General features: G+C 35.9%; 1 protein-coding gene across 8 annotated transcripts in view; it reads left to right on the top strand.

The window, feature by feature from the left end:
* Window positions 1-22466, top strand: part of CGNL1 (cingulin like 1) — a 67824-nt gene that overhangs the window by 24420 nt on the left and 20938 nt on the right. For 7 of the 8 annotated variants that reach the window (XM_063346148.1, XM_063346147.1, XM_063346145.1 and 4 more), the window contains 4 exons: window positions 347-559; window positions 15163-15369; window positions 15692-15796; window positions 22156-22308. In XM_063346148.1, coding sequence (XP_063202218.1) covers window positions 347-559; window positions 15163-15369; window positions 15692-15796; window positions 22156-22308 — 678 coding nt within the window. The remainder of the gene's footprint in view (window positions 1-346; window positions 560-15162; window positions 15370-15691; window positions 15797-22155; window positions 22309-22466) is intronic. The other variant, XM_063346149.1, reaches the window with a different exon arrangement.

Genomic DNA, 22466 nt, shown 5'->3' with positions numbered 1-22466 from the left:
TTTGCTTCAGAAGGTAGAACTGAAGGAGTTGTTAAATTGCACCCTTAGTTTGACTCCTGCTTTATTTACAGACAACATAACATACACCATCAACATTTTTTCATAGTTTTGCAGCATCAGATATGTTGACCCATTATATAAAACATCAGGCATTTGTTACACTTCTAATAACCTTAGGGTTTATTACATTTTTAGCTTACTATAAAAGCTGAAAAAAATACATCAGTCATACGAAATGAAGTTGGCCTTGGGGAGCTTACACTTGGATGCTTTGCTTCTCTGCAACACAAACAGAACATCCATTGGAGCTATTTGTCATGCAATTGTGTTTAATTTTGTTCTTTAGGAGCTGATGCAAATGAAGCAGGATCTGCAAGAAGTATTAATAGCAAAAGATCAACAAGAAGAGATTTTGAGAAAGAGGGAGAGAGAGCTTACGGCTTTAAAAGGAGCACTAAAAGAAGAAGTATCTAGCCATGACATGGAGATGGATAAACTTAAAGAACAACACAATAAAGAATTGCTCAATCTACAACAGAGCCTGGAGAAAGCAACAGAGGTGAAATAATTAATCTTTGCAGGGAAAAATCATATGCCCCACAGATGTCCCATACTAGATGCTTTCAGATACTAATATTTCCTTAGCAAAATAAATAGGTAGATTTGGGCTAGGAGATTCTTAGCTGCTGCTGGTAAGTTCTATTCCATACACTTATATAATGTTTTGATTGTTTGTCACAGCTGAAATTGTGGCTGTTTCTTCAAGCAGTTATTTACTATGTTTGCCTCATTGCAAACTTTAAAAGGGAGATCGGTGTATACTACAGAGGACCATTTGATTGTCTTGGGTTAAATGGAATCACTGAAACTTTAAGGATGCCGTGAAGACTGTCAGTGTGCTTTGCCAGTGATGCTGTTGAAATTACAGTTTTGGAGCTTCTAGCAGTTCTCCACAGTTCTTTGCAGCCTACTTTTCTTACCTTCAGCTACTTGTGTCACCTCCTTTTCCCTAGTTACATTGTCCCATCTTGTTCCTTGTACTACTTACTACTAGGGTTTGTTGTTTTATTTTGTGTCCTTTTCATTTATTGAGCTTATCTTGTTTACTGAATGGTCAAATGAGTGCCAGCACAAGGCAAACAGCAGGGAGTGGGTGTCTGGAAGCAGGCAGGAGGAAAACAGAACTGAACGAATTGCCTCTTCCAGCATCAGTAGGAAGTCTTTGTGAGGGGGAGAAGAGGAAGAGTTTTCAGCTGTGCATATCTGTTACTGTTTTCCAGAAGATGTCCTTTGTGAAGTTATCTTTGTAGAAACAGCAGCTAAGAATTTATTGAAAGATTTTTTTTTTTTGTAAGGGAACAGCTCTCATAAAATTTTAAGTGTTATTTTTACGATTTTACAATGCCAGTTATTTGTGTCTTTTTCATATCCTCTTCCCTCATTTTATTTCTGTCAAATATTTGAGAAAATGTCTAAAGGCAAACTGTGCTTAACCAATGTAAGTCAAAATTTTGTAGGCCCAGTTTTATGCTTAGAAATGTCCATGCTAATTTTTATCTTTTACCCGTACCTCGTTGGTGTTAGATGAGTTGTGGTTATCCTACTAGTCGTGGCCAAAAACATAATGTAGAACTGCATTAAAATTAAGCTTGAAACGTGAAAGAAGTTTCCCAAGCTTTATATGTTTATGAGCAAAATAGGAGCATGTATGGAAGATGATGGATAGATATTGTATGATTGAATTCTGATAAAGAGTATTCTTTTAAAGGATTGTTTTTAAATGTGCAGTTTTCTTCAATGGTTAGAAAAGTTTATATACACTGGTTTGTTTATGCAGCCTAGGACTTCTACTTGAGATTGTTGGGCTTTACTTAAATGTGTTGTTTCTCGTTGTTTACATCATCATGAAGATATTTGACTCATCTGAGCTGCTTGAACTGTGAATTCATTTTTTTCTTTGAGAGAAAAGTAGAACATTTAAATTATCATTTTTTATTATACAATAATTGTAGTGACAGCTTAACCTCAGTGAACCATCTTTCAGAGCTACTGCATGGTAATTCACTGTATTTCAATTATGGAACTGTAATTACGACTGACAAGAAATGAAAGAGTAGTCTGTTTGGCATAACAATAACACAGTCTGGGAAATGGCTCTATGACTAGGTTGCTGTGGCTTAGAGATAGTTATAAATAGCATTTATTTACTTGCGTGACATAGTCTATCTAATAGTAAATTTAATAAGAGGTTCAAAAGTGAAATTTAATTAATTAATGTTGCTCTAAGCACCAGTTATCCTCTTCCAATTTTACTTCAAGTGATTTTTGTTGGTTTTATTTTAAGTAAAACTTTTATCGTGCTTAATTGGAATGTGGACTTTTTTTGTGTTTGTGTGTTGGTGTCCCCCCAACAATCTGGCTGGTATTAGTACCCTTAATGATTTTTTTTTTTTTTTTTTTTGAAGCTTAGCATTATCGCTATGCCTGCTGGCTGAGATTAGTTGTTGAGTTTGATATATCATCTATCAGGGAAGTATAGCCAGTCTCTGCAGGGAGTTAGATGAGTGATCTGCTGTGATCTTACTTATGATATTAATTATTGGTTTTATAGTTAATCTGGAATACCCAACAGTGTGTGTGAAAATCATGTGTTATACAATTGAAGCTGCTTGACTGTTAAATATTTTTTTAAATATTATTGCAAGCTGGAAAGATTTATATTGGCTGGAGGGATACAAGAAATTCACATCAAAGATTAGTGGAAAGGGCCATTCTGTTGTATTTAATGAGGAAAACTGGTGTGTAAATGCTGTAACAGTGGTTTACCATACAGAAAATATGGATAATGATGTTTGATAGATCAGGGTATATTGGAGTCTGTATGTAAAGGTTGTTAGTTCATATGTTTCTTCTATATCATTCAAATTGGTACACTGAAAAAGGTGTTTTGTGATAGGTATTAGGCCGAAGGAAATTTTTGCAGGGAGAAAGGAAGTAATTTTTGTGCCAGTGTTAAATCAACAGAATTTTTCAGCTGCCGGAGACTTCAGGTAGGTTGGCAAGTAATGTTGAGTGCGTTTAGTTGGTGTGATTAGAATACCACATAGAACTGTTTTGAAATCATGTTAGAAACATACTCAAGGTTATGTGATAGAAGAACAGAGAGGGGTTATTATGTTATGTGCGATTCTGTTCTCAGGCTCACTGATGTGGTGGTAGGTTGGGGTTTTCTTGGTTTTTTTAAACAGAGATCATTAGATAAAGCTGCAGATATTAAGATATTAATTTTTTTGCTACAGTTTACCTTTTAAACTCATTTTTCTATTATATCTTTTGCTTGTGGTGGTCTTGAGATGGCTGTGATTGTTCTTAACTTCATTGCTGAGACCATACTTTTTCCATTTAACAATAGTAAAAGTTTCACTTCTCTATAACATATCTCTGTGGGGTAATAATTACCTTTAATTTAATAATAAATTAGAAAATTAACATCTTTCTAATTAAAAATTGATTTCTCTGTCACCGCCAGTGCTAAAGCAGAAATGAATATGAATTTTTTATATTTTAATGTAGTACAAAAATTTATATTATTTAATCTGACCCTACAACACAAGAGGCCAGAATTGTACTACTTAACCATAAGTGCTCTGTCACTAGATGAAGTGCCACTGTTCCAGTAAAATTTGGAAATAGCTTTTGGAATGTAATACTGTAGGTAAAAGGTTGTAGCAAATTGCAGCTAGTACTGTTCAAATTCCGCTGAAATTGTGTCAGCTTGGGAGTGCAGTTGTAAACTGCGCAGCACCCAAATTTATGTCTGTTTTGAGAAGCAGTCTGCACAAATTTTGTCGTTCAGAAAAAGCTGTAATCATCCCATTATGAAGAGGCTTATCTAAGCCTGACCTTGACTGATTTATTTACGGTTCATCAGGCTTCTGGCCTTGTCCTCAAAATGATAAAACAGACACTCAGAGTTTAGAAGCTGATTCATTTATCAACACATTTAAGAACGCAATGAAGTTTGTGGTCATGTAAGCGTTAACTGTAATGTATGTATTAAGACACGTGATATGATTAAAGAGAAGAAGGAATTTTACCAGAGTAAGCAGTAGGAACAACAAAAGACAGTGGTTTCCTTCTGCACATTTTATGAACTAAAAGTGTCTTCCTTTAAAATAAGAAAACAATATAAAATTTTGAGCATTGCAGATGAGAATAGGCTTTGGTTTTATTCTTTTCCCATTTGTATGAATTGATTGTGAATTTAGGTGAATCTAGCACAGACCTGTAATAACTCTGAAGTGAAAGAGAATATTATACCTTTCTCTACCTAATCTGATAATATATTTCTTCTTCAAAGCTAATAAAAATGTTCCACATAGAGAAACTTAACAAAAACCACTCTAGCATTGTAAATGATACTGGTATGTACTGTGTATGCCTTTCTTGTAGAAATGGCTTGGCATATATAGTTTAAATGTAAAATGAAACATAACTAAACTTAGTATACTCTGAGAACCTATTTTAGAATAATGTTGTACAACAACCAAACAGTGGTTACCCAAGTTACTCAGCGTAAAGTGAAGACATAACTGATTGTGAAGCATCGCAAAGACACTTTGGTACATAAAGTGAGAGACAAATTTAATTTATATAACTGTAAAATTATATATATGGAAAATAACAATAGGATCCTAACTAACTTGTGCCCCTCTAAGGTGAAATCTTGGGGTTATAATAAATAGCTCTACAAAAACATCGTCTTGATAGCAGTAAAAGAAACAAATCATATTATAGGAATTACTTGGGCATAAGAATGTCATTATACTCTTGTATACGTATGTCCATAAGTCATCTGAATGTGCATCATGAATGCTGTGTCTGAGCCTAGCCTGTTCACCTCAAACAAGATACACAACAACTGGAAAAGATTTAGAGAAGATGAACCAGGATTTCAGATGCCACTGGTGGGTTTTTTCTTTCCTCTGCTTGCCTGAGGCAGCCTTTGCCATGCTGAAATAACACTTTTTTTTGTTTCAGTTGTAGAAGCTGGTTGGTAACTAATCTAATGAAAGAATAGTGGAGTGACTGGTCCAAGTCAATGTTTCCTCTTTCATGACCTGACTCCCCCTGCCCCCCCTTTCATTTTCTGCCCTCCTTTACCAGCCTTCTAAAATCCTGGTATGTTTTTGATTGATTCCCAGTGTGGTCCTACAAACACAGATGGACTGGGGTAAAGAGAGGGATGGTGCACAGACCGAAGCGTGACAGTGGAAGGAAGGCTGTGGGCGCTACTTAAATAGACATCGTTATTGGAAACACATATTTTAAAACTGTATATGGAAAATCTGGGAGACAGATTTGATTTGTTTTGCTGTAAGTGTCCGTTCTGTGCATGGAAAGGAAGTTGTTTGGTAATAGCATCATGCATATTTTCAGACACCCATTTAATATAATACCAAACAAATTATGGAATATTAGCTGTGTTGTCAACAAGAATAAAAACATGCCTCTAAAGCTCACTGAAGAAGTAATTTGGTGATTTTGTCTTTGGTGCTAAAAGCAACCTTTTATGCTCCAGCTCCTCTGGTCTTTCATTTCCATACAATTTACTCCTCCATTTATTTAGTGGGGACATGTGTGTGTTTGGATGCAGACAGTACCATGAAACTACAACTGAGTGGTTTTTATACTGTATGTAGAGTCAAGAAAGCCTCTGGGCAAAACTGTCCTGCAAAGTTCTATTTAAGTTGGATTTGACCACATCTAAACAAGACAAAAAAACCCAACCCGCTATCTGTTTTATCTGTAATAGTCATTTCACCATTGCGAGCCTTATTCAGCAGGACTATTTAACTTAGCCTGGGTTGGGAAGGGGGAGTTGTTTGTGGGGTTTTTTTTTGTTTTGTTTCTGAAAGTGGGCAAGAGCCTGTGCAGTCAGATGCATCTCTAATACTATCAGAAGGATCTCTAATCCTTATCAGTACAAGACACTATATGTATGTTCAGGTGGTTTGTCTTATGAAAGTGTATGTTAGTGTATGTGTGTGAAGTGTTTGACTGTGTAAGTCAATTCAGTAGGGTACAATATGAACACAGAACTAGTTAATATTTTACTCTAGTCTTTGCAACAACTTCTGACCTTGAAAAAACTGTTAGTATAAGCCAGTCTCAGCATGTCATGGTACATAGCTGGGAGGATAATATGACATTGATATAGCTACTGGTTGAGAGGTTAATACTTCCCTGGCTCTGGATTTTATAACTGTTTAAATGTTAGGTCGTGCCTATATTGGGAAATTTTGTTTAATATGCTCTGTGTAAAAAATGCGGTAAATTCTCCATTTTAAAAGGTAGACATTTAAATCTTTCATTACATCTCATAAATGAAAACCTAAATAGTTTTGGAAATAATATTAAGGATATGATACTGTTTAGATCAGTGAAAATCGCCTTGCAAGAAAACAAGTCTTGTCTCCAAACTGTCATAAGTGAATGATTTTTAACCAGTTAATAGAATAGCTCTGGTTGAAGTGGAAGGAAAGACAGTCTGACTTGCTTGTAAATTTGTGCAGTTGCTTACTGAATAATCTCTTGAAGTAGAGCTGAGGATTCAGGTTAGTTGCAGCATACCTCACTGAGAGATAAAAAAACACTGACCCTTTTAATAGGTAACTAATGATAGTTAACTTCCAAAGGCATAGCCATGTGTTAAAGTAGGCTAGGCCTCATTTTGAGATAATGGAAAGAATTAATATAATCAGCGTAAGGTAGAAAAGCAGTAAGTAAAGCTGTTTAGTCTCTTTCAAGAAGCTTGGGGGTTTTTGTTTGGTTGGGGTGGGGGGCGGGCAGGGGAGTTGGTAGCCTAACACTCTATTTTTGCTTTTAAGGAGTTCTCACATTCCTTTTTTAGAGGTATGAGATCTTATTATCCATGCTATCCAGTGTTACTGTGTCATTCATCCCAGGGCTTCCAACTGCTTTGAGAAATAGTGTCTGAAGTTACAATTGCCTAAAGGTACACAGTGGGGAAAAATACCAGAACTACAAACAGAAATAAAGACCTGTTATTTGCATTCATGAGCTTTGAATGCTAGATGACTATACCTGAATAATACTGATTTCAGAAGCTCTCTTGACTGAAGAGCTAATAAGGATTACAATTAAAGGGCTGTCCCTATGTTGAGACTCAGGGTGTTTGTCATTTGTCCTTGGGTGTCAGTCTTTGCGTATAGGTTGGTTTTGGTTTTTTCTTTCTTTGGAAATCACTTGCATTTTACCTAGGGAAATCAGTGTCTAGTTGTTTTATTTAAACATGTTTTGTTTATATACAAAAAGGAGAGGAAAAGACAATAGAAAGGGATTTGATATCTCCATCACTGCTATCCCCTCAGGATTGTGTGAGGGAGCGGGGTAGATCTGAATCCCTGAAGCCACATGAAACTTTTTACTTGTAGTTCAAGAAGTTAAACAACTAGTCTAGCATCAACCTGAAAAGGTGGCCCATGAGACTTCAGAGTTGGTTTTAGCAGACAGTGTCTTCCTTGATACCTTAAATGTTCTACACCAGGAACAGAATGAAGTGAGCAGCCACACAATTCCCTTCTATTCAGAAGGTTTTGGAAGATTATCATGTCATTTGCTTTGATTCCACAAGTATGAGTATGGAAAGACTATTTGAAAGCGTGTTACTTTCATTAAAAAAATGTCTATTTGTGCTCTAGCTCATTTGGAATGGAGATTTATTCTTTAGATTTGTATTTAAAGTATGGCAATTAAAGAACAAACAGTTAATTGGTTGAATTCAGTTTTACTCAGCTGAACTTGATTCTGAAAGGAAATGTGAAGGCTTTTAGAAAAACTGTCTGAGTTGTGCTGAATAAATGTAGAATCTAGCCAAAGTTTAACAATACTAATAAACTGTGAATGAGATACTTAGCTTCCCCTCGCATTAGCTCTTCCTGTATTTTTTAAAAGGACTCTAAAGGTCCCGTACTGTACAGTCACTGCCAAAGGGGAATTTCACCAGCTGAATCACTGAAGTCAGCCAAAACCATTTTTTAATGATCAGTTACACAACCACTCTCATGTCTTTGCCAGTGTTGAGGGTGTGGTAAAAAAAAGGTGTGGAGCCATAGAACATTTTCTGCATTCCTATCCAAGAGGTTTTTTGCTGTATTCGGGTTGGAATAGAATATTTCATTTGCATCTGGAGGACCCTGTTTGTGTGTTCTGTCCAGTTGCTTTGAGTTTACGCAATAATGGGTAGTGGAAAGGATTTTTGAAGCCTTTTGTACTAACTGAGCTTCATCTCCCATACTTTAAATCGGTTCACTGCTTGCACCAAAATTGAGAGTAGAGTAGCATATAAAAGTATTTGCTTTACCGAGATTTCTGCACCAAAGGAGTTTGAACAGTATTTATTGCTTTATTTAAACCTGGTCTTGATTAATTTTAATATATTTTTAAATATTTCTGGACACGTATACAACTATATGCAAGGACACAAACCCAGACTTTATTAGATTCATTTCTTGTTAGGCAAAACGCCTGAAGGAGCAGGATGAGAAGTGAGGGAATTGAATTTCACTGCTGAAGTTCCCTTCTGGAGAATAACTTCCTTAGGCCCAAAGCTGAAGAGTAAATGCCACATGCATATGAACTCAGCATCTGTAACTATGTGGGCTCATATAAGCAGACCTGCGCTAGGTTAAAATTTATAAATCGGGTGTATGTAACAAATCAAATAGTACACATATATACATGCATGCATTCTCCACTTTCTTCTCATCCATCTGTTAAGAGTTAAAAATAGCTTTGTACTCAGTTAAACACAATGTTAGAATATTTCATTTACCAATGTCTTTCAGACTTTGGTCTGTTCCTGCACTCAGTACGTACTATTAAAAACTTCTGAAGAAAGAATTATATTGATTATTTCACAAGCTTTAATTCCTTTTCACAGCATAGCTGCAAGTTTATGAGTAATGTTATTCCCCATATTAAGTCTAGGAAAGTAAGAGGTAGAGAGATTGTTGTCTAAAGGATCCATTAGTTGTGCATGTTCAAATTGAGGTGCCTAGGTTAACATAAGATTAACCATTATATAGTCCATGATATATCTAGGGTACAATTTTTGCTGACTTCAGTTGCAACTGTGCACTCAAGACTTTGGAAACCAAACCCTTATGTCTCAAATCAAGCATCAAGGAAATTAAGGAGCATGCGGTTGTTGATCCCCTCTGGAAAGTTTTGGTTGAGTGACCTTGCCTCAGAAGCTCTTTGGCAGAGACAAGAATAGAGTCCGGATTCTCTAGGGCTGTATTTGAGTACCTTAGCTGTGAAACTATCTTTTCTCTTACTCTGTCACTCATTTCTGCAGCACTCCTTTATTTCTACAGCCTCTTTCACTGTAGACTCTTGACTTGTTCTCAAGCTGATTGACTAATCCTTTAAGCTTCAGAATTAAAATGTATGAGAACTATTTAAAAAAAATCAGTGGTTATTGACCACCATAGATTATTTTCCTGCATGTATGATCTTTTTTTTGTGGTCAGAAACTGATTTTTTGCGGTGGACCTTTCTTTTAGGATTTGATAACTTGTTTTATTCATGGTGGTTTGAGTCTGCTGCTGGGCTAATAAGTAAAGCTACTACATTTGCAGTATGGCACAATGACAGTGTAAGAATGCAGGAGCTCATCTTCAAGTAGTCACAGAGGACTTTGGATTGTGGGACCTCATCATTACAGATATGTTTTCTTCTAGACAGGCTTCATTTTCTTTTTTCAGCTTTTTTTCAGAAATTTGCAACCCCTTTCCAGCTCCTTTTAGCAAATCTCTGTATCTTAAGTCTACTGATAAGATTTGCTCAGTCTTAAATAATGAGTTTTAACATGGTAAAATTTGAGAAAGCATAATGTATTAAAAAAATAATAAATGAGAAGAAGGTATGAGCATGTTTAAGAAGTCTGCAAGGATGTGGGTATTAAGAGAAAGGTATTATTCCTTCAGAGATTGAAGGGATGGAAATCTGGGAATAGAAGGCACTGAATGCCCTGGAAGACAAACTGAAGACAGACAAATTGGAAGGAAAGACAAAGCAAATGCAGGCAAACAAATATAACAAGGAAAATGCTATAGGGTTTTTACTTTACATAAATATAAATCCATAATATAATATTGTAAAAACTTGGTTTACTAAAACATACTGCCACAACTAGCAAGTGTGAATAAAAAGAAACAAATATTTTATATATCATAGGGAAGAAACTGCAGTCTTGGAATTGAGATATGTTAAGAACCAAAGAGCCCACTTCAATGCTTGATACAATTTTTTTCCCTCTTTTTTGGGAGGTTTGGGGGTTTTTGTGGTTTGTTTGTTTTGTTTTGTTGGTTTTTTTTATGGTAAATATGTCTGAATATACAGAATTTCATTCCAGCTCTTGTTTTCAAGAATCTTGTTTAACCAGTTTTATCTGTTATCTGCTCTGTATGTCTACGTATATAATCTCATTTCAGCTCTCAGAAGAGGTTGATCCACAATTCTGTGAACTAAAGATCATGTTATATTAACAACATGTTTGTTAATGTTTCATATTCAGCTTAAATCATTACTTTGTGACCTTTACCCAGTTCTGTTACCATGGGTTAAATTTATATAAACTTAGTTAAAATGATTGCCAAAACATTACCAACATCCCCTAATATTAAATGTAGCAATGTAAAGGATTTATGAATGGGTACCAACAGGAGTCATTAATTGATGTAGTATCTAAGCTTTAAGGACCTTTTGTTAACTCACGCTGTTTATGTACAGCACCATTACAAATAAGTTATGTGTGGAATGAAGGATATGATCCAAAGCACAATCTGTACATCTGAGTTCTCCCTGTCTGGCTTTTTTCCTCATTTGTATAGTACCCCTGTAGTGTTCAGTTTTTCTGCTTTCATCCTCATCACTCTAACCCACTCTAATTCAATGCTTTTGCAAACAGCTTTCAACTCCTGTTTTGAATGTGTGAGCCAGTCACTGAATTTTAAATGAAAGCTGTGCCTTCTTGCTCATGTAGACAGAACCAAAAAGAATAGGATTACCGCTGGCTGTTAGCAAATACCATCTGTTGTACAGTTTAAACTATCTATGCTGTTGCCACTTCCAGTTTTAACCTGTGAAATGCAATAATTGGCATTCAGAATTTATCAATGTACATAGTAATTTCTCTGTAATTTCAGTGCAGTGGTTTTCGTATCTTCTACTGACTGGAATGTTTTCTTAGGGGAATTTTACGTAGAATATAGTGGTCCAACTCTAATGATAGAGTGGTAGATTTAACGTATGGTCTCTACGTGAGTAATACTGCCTTCTGGTTGCTTGGGGCTGGTTGAGTGCGCTGCCTGTGTGGTAGGGTTCCATAGTCAAAGGACGCAGCAATCTATTTCTGCTTCAGCAGGTATCCATGTATGATTTGATAGCTGCTGGCCTGAACCTTATGTAATTGCTCAATATATGGATAGGGATCTTTCTCCGCCGCGTTCTCCCCTGATGGTGTCACTACAAGGTCTGTCAGATCTACATTTCAGTGCTTGATTCCTTTGTATATCCTTTCTAATGATACCTAGGCTCTTTTCTATCATGTTTACCTGTCTTCCCAAGAGAAGAGCTGGTAGAAGGCAACATGGGGTGCCAAATAAGACTAACAGTGGAGAACAGGAGAAGGGAAAAGGCGCAGAGTTTTTTGATACCCTAACTTTCTGTGGCGATATGCTACAGGATATGGTATGTATTGCCAAAAGCTATTATAATCCAGAAGTTTCGTTTATGCCAGTGAAGAGTTCTGCATGCAATTAATTACACTGGGGATAAATTAATATAGGCTATTTTTCTATCTAAACCTAGCTGTGTAATTCAACTCTTGGAGAAGTGATGCTGTGTGTGCATTTTCTACTCAAAGAACATCTAAATTGTAGTTGTGGGGTTTGACTTTGTTTAAATTTCCCTATCAAATTGAAGAAACTTGTGTATTGTTTTTTTCTAATATCATTCTGAGTGATATCCTGAAGGTGATCTGTCATGCCTTATGTGTATAGTACAATTACATAAGGTAAACTGGCAGGATAGATACTCCTGTGTTTCTTTTCAGTCTTATCTGAAACAAGTTGAAAAGGTGTTGAAACAATAGTGTACAGTGAAATGTGCATTGAGAAGAAAATTTCTCCTACTCTCCCCAGAAGATATGTAAGAAAAATGCCCATTCTCCAACTACAACACAGTAAAGCTCCCTGTGTATACTAAGAGAGTTCCTACCATCTTGAAAAAGTGTGTGTGAGTGTATATATTTATTGATGTTATTTTTTAAGACATACTACCCCTTCCAGATGAAATAAAGGAATTTTGTACTTAGCATGTTAGAAAATTTGTTTGGGAACAGTTTGTTCATGTGATGGGGTAACCCTTGTAATGATGCCAAGGTCATCAGAGACCTGTGGAGATCTGGTTAAGTGCTGGTCATTCAGGCGGCCTGAACTTTAGGTAGTTTTTGCTTATATACCCTATTTATTTCCAGGATTTTAAATTGGGTTAATAAAGATAATGCTTGCAACTCGCTCTTTATGCTTCTCTACCTTTTATATATAGTCACCTAGCATCTTGCTAACTTACTGAAATACATAGTGAAAAAGGAGATAGAATACCAATTTAATTTAATTTTAGTGGCTGGAACAGTATCCTAAGATACGTACAGCAAAAGGTAGGCTGGAGCAGGTCTCTAGATATGACTGCATCAGTGTAGGTTGAACATAATTTTGAGCCTGTTAGGTTATATGTAGATCTGGAGGCTTTGTTTGATTTTGTGTGTGTGTGCATGTACTTCTAAGTAAATAATGCTTCTTGTATTGGAAAAGTAGAGCAAACCATGACAGATGAGGTAGTAGAATCTTCAGGTACGGTGTTGATCTGCTGCAGTCCTTTCTTACTCTGCAGCCCTGTGTAGGCGGTTGGATGAAAAAGAACAGACAAATCAACATTCTTTTCCCTGAACTCCCCAGCATGCCTCAGCTGCTTTCACTCAGCTCCAGAAACGGGAAATGAGACAAAAAGGAGCCACTGGTGGAGTGCTTGCTAATTAGTAAAACTTTGCTGTATGCAAAAAGCAAAAATAAAAATATAATCTCAGTATATGAGAACTTGAAGCATCAGTGGAGATTTATTTCAGAACTTTGAACTGGTCGTGTACTTAGAAGAACAAGTTTTTTCAGTATTTTCAAAAGACCAGAACTTGTCAGCCTGCTTATGCTGCCAGTTTTTGTATAAGTTCATTGACCCTGTAGACAGTCTGAGTTTTTTCTGAGTTACCGCTTTATCAAACTAATTTGCATGATTTTAAAGCTGTTGCTTGCTAGAAAACAGTCTAGTGAGGGGTGTACTTTGTAAACAGCTTTTTATATAACTTTCCTTATTCCTTTTGGGGGTGGGGAGGCGAAAATTGGGAACTAAAATCAAAACCAGCATAACTGAAAAGTGATTTTCATGCTTTCATAAAATATTCACAAAATAGTTTCTTACCAAACTGCTCTGTAGAATTTCTTCTGTTCTCACCCAGATAAACACAATTTCACATGCAAAAACATTATCCTTCAGTAATTAATATGTAATTACCTATTGTCACCAGACAATGTAGAGGCCAAAGGTATAAATGGATTCAAAAAGGATTAGAGAAATTAATGAATTATACATTCATGGAGGAAAAACAGTGAGTGCTGGGAGCGTGTAATGGGGAAAGATTTGCCGCATCGTTATTCTTCCTCTTTTTGTCCATAAACATCAGCAATGGCCACTGGAGAGAATACTGGTCTAGATTGACTCGTATGTCTGTTCTGGTGTTCCTACTGTTGTTTAAGCTCTTAATGTGGAAGCAATGGGCCTATACATGAGAACCAGATCTTTGTACAGAGTTTTGCTTTGTATCAGACCCTGAATGCCCCAGAGCAAGAACCACAAATTATATCTCGTATTCTTTTGTGTTCTTTGGAGGGCATTCTGGCTGACAAGTCAAGAAGAGCAAAGATTAAATCCTTCCAGCTCTTTACTCCAGAGTAAAATTAAATGTTTACAAGTAAAGTTACATGTTTACAAGTACATACCTGGTCTGTGTTATAGTATAAAAGTATGAATAGTATAACAGTATAGACACGTACTTCCACTCATGGTTTCCACAATAAATCGTAGGGTGTTTTAGAGAGTGTAAGTGGTGAGACTAAGGTGATGATTAGCTCTGAAAAGTTACATGCTGCAGCCAGTTGCTCTGACAAAAAAAAATAAATCTATCACCACATAGGATAAATTGTGATGAGTAGTTTATTAACAAGTTTCTGAAAAAATACAAAATACATCTTTTTGAATATGAGTTGAACTCAGTGACTAAACTGCTTCCATCCTTGGGCAGAACTGGAAACCAAGCAGAACTTCTACTGAATAAGCGCAGCCCCGAGCATGGCTGTATGATTTGCAGGTATAGCTGCACCAATACCACTTCCAGTCTCCCCTTTTTTTTTTCTTTTGGTGTCAAGATCTCTTTATATTTATATGTATGTGTATATATATACTAACAGTTGATACTGTTCCCAAAGTTGATTTACTCTGCAGTCCCACAAATAGTTGCATGGATGTAGAGTATTGTATGTTAGTGCTTGGAATAAGCCGTGGGTGAGACTGCCTAAATTTTGTGTTGCTATGGAAGACGCTCTTCATCAATATGTTCTTCCTTAAAGGTCCATGTGGCTTTTGATGTCTGGTAAGCTTTTTAGATTACTTGGAATTACCTAGCAGTGGGATTTTGTAATGCAAGTATTTTTAGGCAGTAAAAAGAAAGATGTTGAGGTGAAAATATGTGATGGCAAGCATGAGACTGTTCAGGTGTTGTTACTTTAAGCATACTTTTAGGTATGCCTGAGGAAAAAAAATTGCTCCTTGTGTGTTCTCCCACAGTAATATGAATAATAAAAATACATGTTTGTAATGTATAGAAACTTAAGTTTAAATTCTTTGTTGACATTTTAATGTTATATCCCAGCTGTATTTGCTGAGGTGCCATATGACACTTCTGTTGGAAAACAGCATCAATTATTACTATTTTTAAAACATGACATAATCTGTTTTCCCTAGAGTGCTGCTGTCCTTGCCAGTGAAAGAATCGCTGCACAAGAGGTGCGAAATAGTATAGAAAATCAAGTCAAAGAGCTGACTGGGGAAAATGAACAGCTGAAGAGAACAGTTGGTGAGCTAGAGAGTAAAATTGAAGAGTTACACAAACAAATTGATAATATGAAAGGCGAAGAAAATTCAGTGAAGGAAAAAATAAAGAGATATGAGGTAAGTTGAGAAAATGAGCCCCTTAAGTATCCTCCTTCCTGTTTGCAAAGGATATGTTGTAGAACAAAAGTTGACAAAGAGGAGGATGAGCAATGTCATTGGGAAGGCTAAGTAAAATCAGCAGGTTTTCAAGAAGCAGGATGCAGTTTGCTGACATGTATAGGGAAGATTTCTCCAGTGAAAACCAGTGTAAAAGCAAGTCACAGCTTAGAACTGTGGAGAGCAGTGATAGGCCAGAGTGAACATGCTTTATAGCTCAGTTTACTTGTCAGATTGAAGGCCTTGCCACTATTTCTGAATGCATCAAATTGTATCATTGCAGGAAGAGAAGCAACAATTAGAAGAAGCTTTGAAACATGCTGAAAAGGAGGCAAAAGAGTTGGTAGTGTTAAAAAGGTCTTTGGAAAGCCAGCTAGAAGATATGCAGGTAAGAACAAGAGCAATTTGGAATATATAAATTTTAAATTTCCTGTTTGTTTACCTGGCTCACCATTGCTTTCTGCAGAGTAACATCTCACTCTTTTTGACGTACCCTTCATTTTAAATTCCAGACTTCACTGAACTCTTCAAATGTTTCCTGAAAGCATAGCATCATCTAATTAAAATTGTTTTCTTGGATAGCAGGGTTTTTTGTTTGTTTGTTTTTTACTTCCCTGGATCTAGCAAAATCTTCAGGGACACAAATAGCAAAATAAACTGCCTAAGATTTTATAAATCTGATTGATTATTTTGAATGAGCATTCAACACTGGTTGTGTGTAGGTATTTACATACAAAAGAATAAAAAGCTGCACTTGAATATAAATAAAAATATTGGTAGTAGACAAATATCAGGAAAATTGGCTTCTCTTTTTATTTTTTATGAACCTGTCTTATTTCCAAATGTTGCATGGAACTGGTATATTTCATCACAAAACCAGAGAAATTTAACACGTCACTAGGACTTGCCGCCTCTTAAACTCTGCATGAAGTCCTCTTTCGCCTTGCTCCTTACTACTCAGTATTCAGGAAAAGATATGTGTATAAATCTTAAAACATTTCTTCTTGACATCTTATTCTGTATCTGAAAAACTTGTAAACCTAATCTTTTCTCTTTGTAATTCACCTTTTACATGTGCCAAAGAAGCATGTATTTTTACAATATCAGATAGTTTAGAATTCTCTTTGTTTTGCTTCTAGAAGCAAGGTTTTTAAGTGATTCTATCAAACAAGTCAGACTCAAAAGTGAGCTACATGTATATTGCTAGTGGCCCTTTTTTAATGGAGCAGATGCTTTCCCGTGTTGTCTTCAACACAAATTTTACATCACTGTTCTGAAAATCTGAAAATGAAGCTTGGCTACAAGCAGATTATAAATCAAGGGAAGATTGCATTAACTGGCATGTTCTTATGGTTCAGTTAATTAATGGTAAAAAGAAAAAAATAACAGCAACAAGAAAATACTGCAACGTCTTTAAAATGGAATGTGCTTCAAGGATATAAGGTTTTAACAGTATGACTAAGGAAGTTTTGTTTCTACAAAATGATGTTTTTAAGCGCATGTTCCTGGTAACTACATGAATAAGTGTTTCATCTGAGGCTTTTGGTCGGTTGTTATTTTTCCCTTTTTAAATCTGTTTATCTGTTCTACCTCACTGATTCTCCAAAATTTGCTTGTAAGTATTGCTGATAGTCTGCACAATCACAATAGATGGCCCATTGCTCATCACTGGCTTGCATTTAGCACTGTTTTCTAAGAACTCTCTTCTATTGTGGTCTGGTGTGGTGTTCCTGAATCAATGCACCGTATGCATCTCCTGCATCTTGATTAGCTTTGGGTCAAAATGTTTTAAAAGTGTGTTCTTTCTTTACTGTTTATGCATCCTTCAGGGCATCACACCAAGGAATGCTGCCTCCGGGCTGGGTCTTCAAATTAAAGAAATCTAGGAAAGGTGACAAATAGAAGAGTCCGTCTTGCCGTTTTATTCAGAACTTATGTCTAATTTCTGGCACACCAAGTTTAATCCTGTTTCTGATTCTTCACTCTTCTTGTCCACCAGATATGAGCACTAACAGACGTCAGGATGTAATCAGCGGTCCCCTTTGTTTAGAACAATTCAGCCTTTCTGTCTTTAGATTTTTGCTTGTTTAAATGAATGTTGTGCAGTAGGCTCATTTGGCCTTGTGTTACCTTTGACAATTTAGATGGCAAACTTTGGCACAGTAATAATGCTTATCACAGTGGAAACTTAATTCCTGACTGGCCCATCTTGCTTTTTACATAATAAAAATTACTTTTAATGGTGGACTAGCATAAGGAAGACAATGACGATATGAATAGAATTGTAAGAGTTACTGTAAACATAGCCAAATCTATTCCTCCTCTGTCCCAAATTTCTACTTAGAAAAGTTATAGCTGGAATACACTTAATTATTATAGACAATTTGTTTTAATGCTTTTGTCTGAAATCAACCTCAGTATATATTCAAATTTTCTTGAAGGATGGTCAGGCAAGTAGTATTTTTTGTAGTGTCTCATGCTGTGTTTCAATCTTTGATTTAGGGTAGCCTCCTCTGTGTAGTCTACCGCTTCAAGAAATGAAATATGTCTTAATATTTTTGCAACATTGAGAAGACTTCTGGAAGTTTCTTGAGAACTCTCTTGGGAAAGGAAATAATATAATTATTATGCACCTTAACCATAGAATATATGGTACTGCAATATATTTTAAAATATCAATTACACCAAAATTATGAATGGCAGTGCCAGTATTCTGTGCTTTTTAAATTAAACAATCAGAATACAGGATCCTTTCCTTGGGTGTAAGAATATAAAACTTATTGTTTCATTGTGGTAAATAATGGTAGGCACCTAGAATTAGTGTTGCAGAGCACTGTAAGTTGAAATACATTCTTAATTTTCAGTGATCAGTTTAGGGAAATTATTAATTTTGTAAAGAGATGGCTCAACTAATATTGTTTAGAAAAATAAGGGAAGTATTGCAGTAATCTTACAGATAACTATGAAAACAAGTTACTACTTTTGTTTTCCCCCATTTTGTTTTCTTCCCTTTTCCAAGTATGTGGAAATGTGAGTGTGTTCTATTGTTATTTTATGGCTCCCTGTCTTCTGGACCACTGTCTGTCCACCAACCTGAAATTGAGAAATACTGCTGTAGAGGTAGCCTCACTTGTGCTGAAATAACACTTAACCTTCTTCACAAAGTAATTAATTGTCACTAGAGATTGACTGTAAATTGGCAACTGACAAACTGTTGACTTGACTTGTGGTTACACTGTAGCTGCCAGGGCAGCCAATGCCACTGCAAAGTACTTAAGGATTTTTGTGTGAGAAGGGGACTCAAATTAGAGATTATACTTGAGCTGACTATTGAAGCTGTCCTATAGGACATGCCAAATTTCAAATATTGAAATTCAGCATAGTATATTGAAAGGGTAGGCGCTGAGGAATCTGCAGAATTGGGATAGATGATAGCAAAATTTCCATTGCATCATGTTTTTTAATACCTGAATTAAGAAAAGTGATATAAGTGGAAGTTCCTTTGTTTCTAGTATGACATATTAGTCTATATCAAATATTAATGATATGCTAGGCATGCTGATTTTTAGAAGTATTTTTCTGTTTTGTCAGCTAATCTAGAAAAGGGAAATACCGTATCCTAATTTGTGTTGTCCAAGGAAAATGATTTTTGATGAGAAGCTACGTATGACATGTTATTTCCCCTGAATAATATTACAAGAATGAAGTAGTATTTGTTGTAATGCAGGGTTTTTAGTAAAACAAAGATCATTTATGTTGCAATGATAAGTTTTCATGAGGAATATTTTTACTCTATACCTACATTATCAAGTTTGCTGCTGCCTACGTTTTAGCAAAACAGCAAGGACCTTTTTATGCTTTAGTGGTAATTTCACTATTTGAAGAATAAATGGTTCTATTGGCATAGTTATTAGCTAAATAAGGCAGATCATAACATAGATGCCTATTAAGTAGATTTTGAGAAGAAAATTATGCAGAATGGTGGGGTAAGAAAACCACTATTTTCCAGCCAAGTAGAATTCATCAAGTCCAGAGAACAATCAGGTATTAAACACTTTTCCAAAGAGAATGGTTGTGCATGTGAACCATCTGATGACACATTGCTGATTTGGTAAGAAACAGCACTGCTGAAAATTTTTTTCCAGTCTTGTGCTTTATATGTACCCAGAGAAGCCTTTGCTTTCTCCAGTCACTAACAAATGTGATCTACCAGGAGGGGAGGCTGGAGAGTGATAGGATCTTTCCTGGGTCCAGAGAATGCTTAGTCCTGTGATTCTTAGGGCTTTCTTAAGGCACGTCAGATGGCTCAAGAGATACTGATGCGTCACAAAATGGACTTGGGCATGAGAAATTTTAATAGATGGGGGGGAATGAGAGCATGAAGCACCTGAACTTCAGTTCCCATGGCACTCTGAAGCAGCATGCCACTGTCAGTTAAATGTTGAACTAACTAAAACTCAGCAAAACTGAAATTTGGAACAGGCCAGTTATCTAGGAATTACACTTTTTATTAAAATAATTATGATTACAACTTCACAACACTTTCTATTTTTTAGTAAGGTATTTAGTATTTGTTTTACCATCCTTTTTAGTAACAAACAGTAAAAAGATGTTGATGAAAGTAGGGAGATGCAATACATGAAAAATATAGATTTTTCTTTTCAGGATGACAGAATATAACTCAAAGGAGAAAAAGCTAAATTTCAATCTTGGACATCTCAGTCTGCTACGTATCTGAAAATCAGGCATAAGTTGGCATGACCTGATGAAAATTGAGGTGATCCACTGCTTGCATCAAGACCCCTGTTACTATTGTCTTTAAATATTATAATTATTCATACCTGTTATTACTTTGGCAATTGCCCTAGTTAGTAGATGAAATTTCTTCTCACATTAGTGATTGATTTTTTTTTTTTTTTTTTTGGTGGTTGCTTTTTTGTTGTTATTGATAACTCTGCAGTAAAGAGAGTGACCAGATTTGCTCTGATGTTTACTTCCCCTTGCAGCACAGTGGAAATGCAGAACAGCACCCTGCTGGCGCCATTATTTTGCCACAGTGTACTTCACTGATCTGTATCTGTGCGGTTTGTTTCTCAAGGATGCGTAAACAAACAATAAAGTTAAATGATCTGTGAGAAGCTAATGGAGGGGGGCACACGTGAGGTTTTTATAACCTGTTCAAATATGGCACATTAGCAGAGTCCCAAGACTTCAGCAGCTTATGGAAATGAAGTGCTAAAGTTGAACCTTTTCAAGGTTCTTATAGTCTTTTGGTGTCAGTTAAACCAATTCTGGTGTAGAATTAGGCTTTGCAAGACAACACCTCTTAGGCCCCCACATGTTTTAGGATTATGTATATATTTCTTAGGCATCCATCATAACTCCTGTTTGTATTAGAGATGTCTTCTGTTAACAGGTTATACAGGAATGTAAAAGAGACAAAGGATCTAAAGAAATCTGTAACTTCTAACGTTTGAGATGTTCTTTCTTTTCTCTTATAACAGAATAATTATTTTTTGAGATTCTGATCTATATTGCCTACAGAAATATTATTGTGTTTTCACATTTAAAGGTTTTTGAAGTGTAATAAAGTAAGCATCGTAGGTATTAGATATTCAAACAATGTTTTGGAATGCTTTGTACAATTCATCGTTATTTTAATTATTTATATTTTTCTGTTGGAACAAATTAAACTGTACACAATCCGGTTTTAGTCAATTTAATGGTTCCTCTCAAACCATTTTTCTAATCTTGTAGTGTCTATTTAGAGAGGGCCATTAAGGTATTTTATTATGGAGGGAGAAAGAAGACGTGAGAGTTCCCAACGTGCAGTTGGAAGATAAGGTGCTTTTCTTGTACTGGAACAAACTAGTGTCAGTCGGTTATTCTGCTGATGGACAGTATTGAGAAGTTGGAGGGTGGTAGGTTCTTGAACATCCTGAATGTGGTAGCAGAAACATTTGGAGGTCCTGGTAGATGAGAATACAACATAGCTCTGCAGTTCATTCAAAATTTAATCCAGACAATGAAGGTCTGGTTTGAACATTAATGACAAAAGTTCTTTCAGAAAGGGGATTTCTGTGCTAGGAGCTGCAAAATTCTGTTTGCACAGCATCTGTCACAATGAGACATCATCTTGATTAGGGCTTCTGGGTGCTATAGAAGCACGGTAATGGGGGGCAGGGAGGGCAGGATCAGAATCACAGAATGATAGGGGTTGGAAGAGACCTCTGGAGATCATCTAGTCCAACCCCTCTGCCAAAGCAGGTTCACCTAGAGCAGGTAATCTCATCGTAGGAACAGATTTGTATTTTTTTTTAATTTGTTTTACCTAGGAAGAAAGCTGGTTGTTAGGAAAACTTTTAAGGGAGCAAATAGGAAAATGTGCCACCTGAAATGGATATTGAACCTCATGGAGGAGGTAGGATTTGCTGACATGTGTGCAACTGCAGAGAAATGTATGCTTTGCACGTAACAGAATCATGACAAGGGTCTACATTTGGTCCTACAAATGTTGCAACAGTGTTTTAGGAATTTACAGGAAGGATAAAGCACTGCATCGCTAAAATAATGCTTGTCCTGTAAATGCTAGCAAACTAACTCTATAAATTATTTTTTTATTTTATTTCAGTTTTCTTATTGTTACATCAGCTGGTGCTATTATTGTTGAGTGTTATATGACGTTTCTTTAAGGCATTAACCAAGACAGTCTACATTTCATTATATATGTTTTTTAACTTACTGCAGGAGAACATTCGTTGTGTTTCACAGGAACGGCAACAGTTAACTCAGCAGTTAAAAGATGAAACTCAACAGAAGGAACAGTTAAAGCAGATAAAGAATGAAATGGAGAATGAACGATGGCAGCTGAACAAGACTGTTGAAAAGTTACAGGAGGAGGTATGAGTTCACTCCAAAGAGGCTAAAGAAATCTAAATATCTAACGGACAGAAGCAAATGAGCTGCCAAATTGTAAAGATTTATTATTTTTTAAATGTGTAAAATGAAATGAAATGCAAACTGAACTATTAGTCTCTTTAACTTAGAGACTATCAATA

The sequence above is a fragment of the Chroicocephalus ridibundus genome, chromosome 9 (genome assembly GCF_963924245.1).
Source record: "Chroicocephalus ridibundus chromosome 9, bChrRid1.1, whole genome shotgun sequence".
Classification (NCBI taxonomy): Eukaryota; Metazoa; Chordata; class Aves; order Charadriiformes; family Laridae; genus Chroicocephalus; species Chroicocephalus ridibundus.
This window is presented reverse-complemented; position numbering and strand designations above follow the sequence as displayed.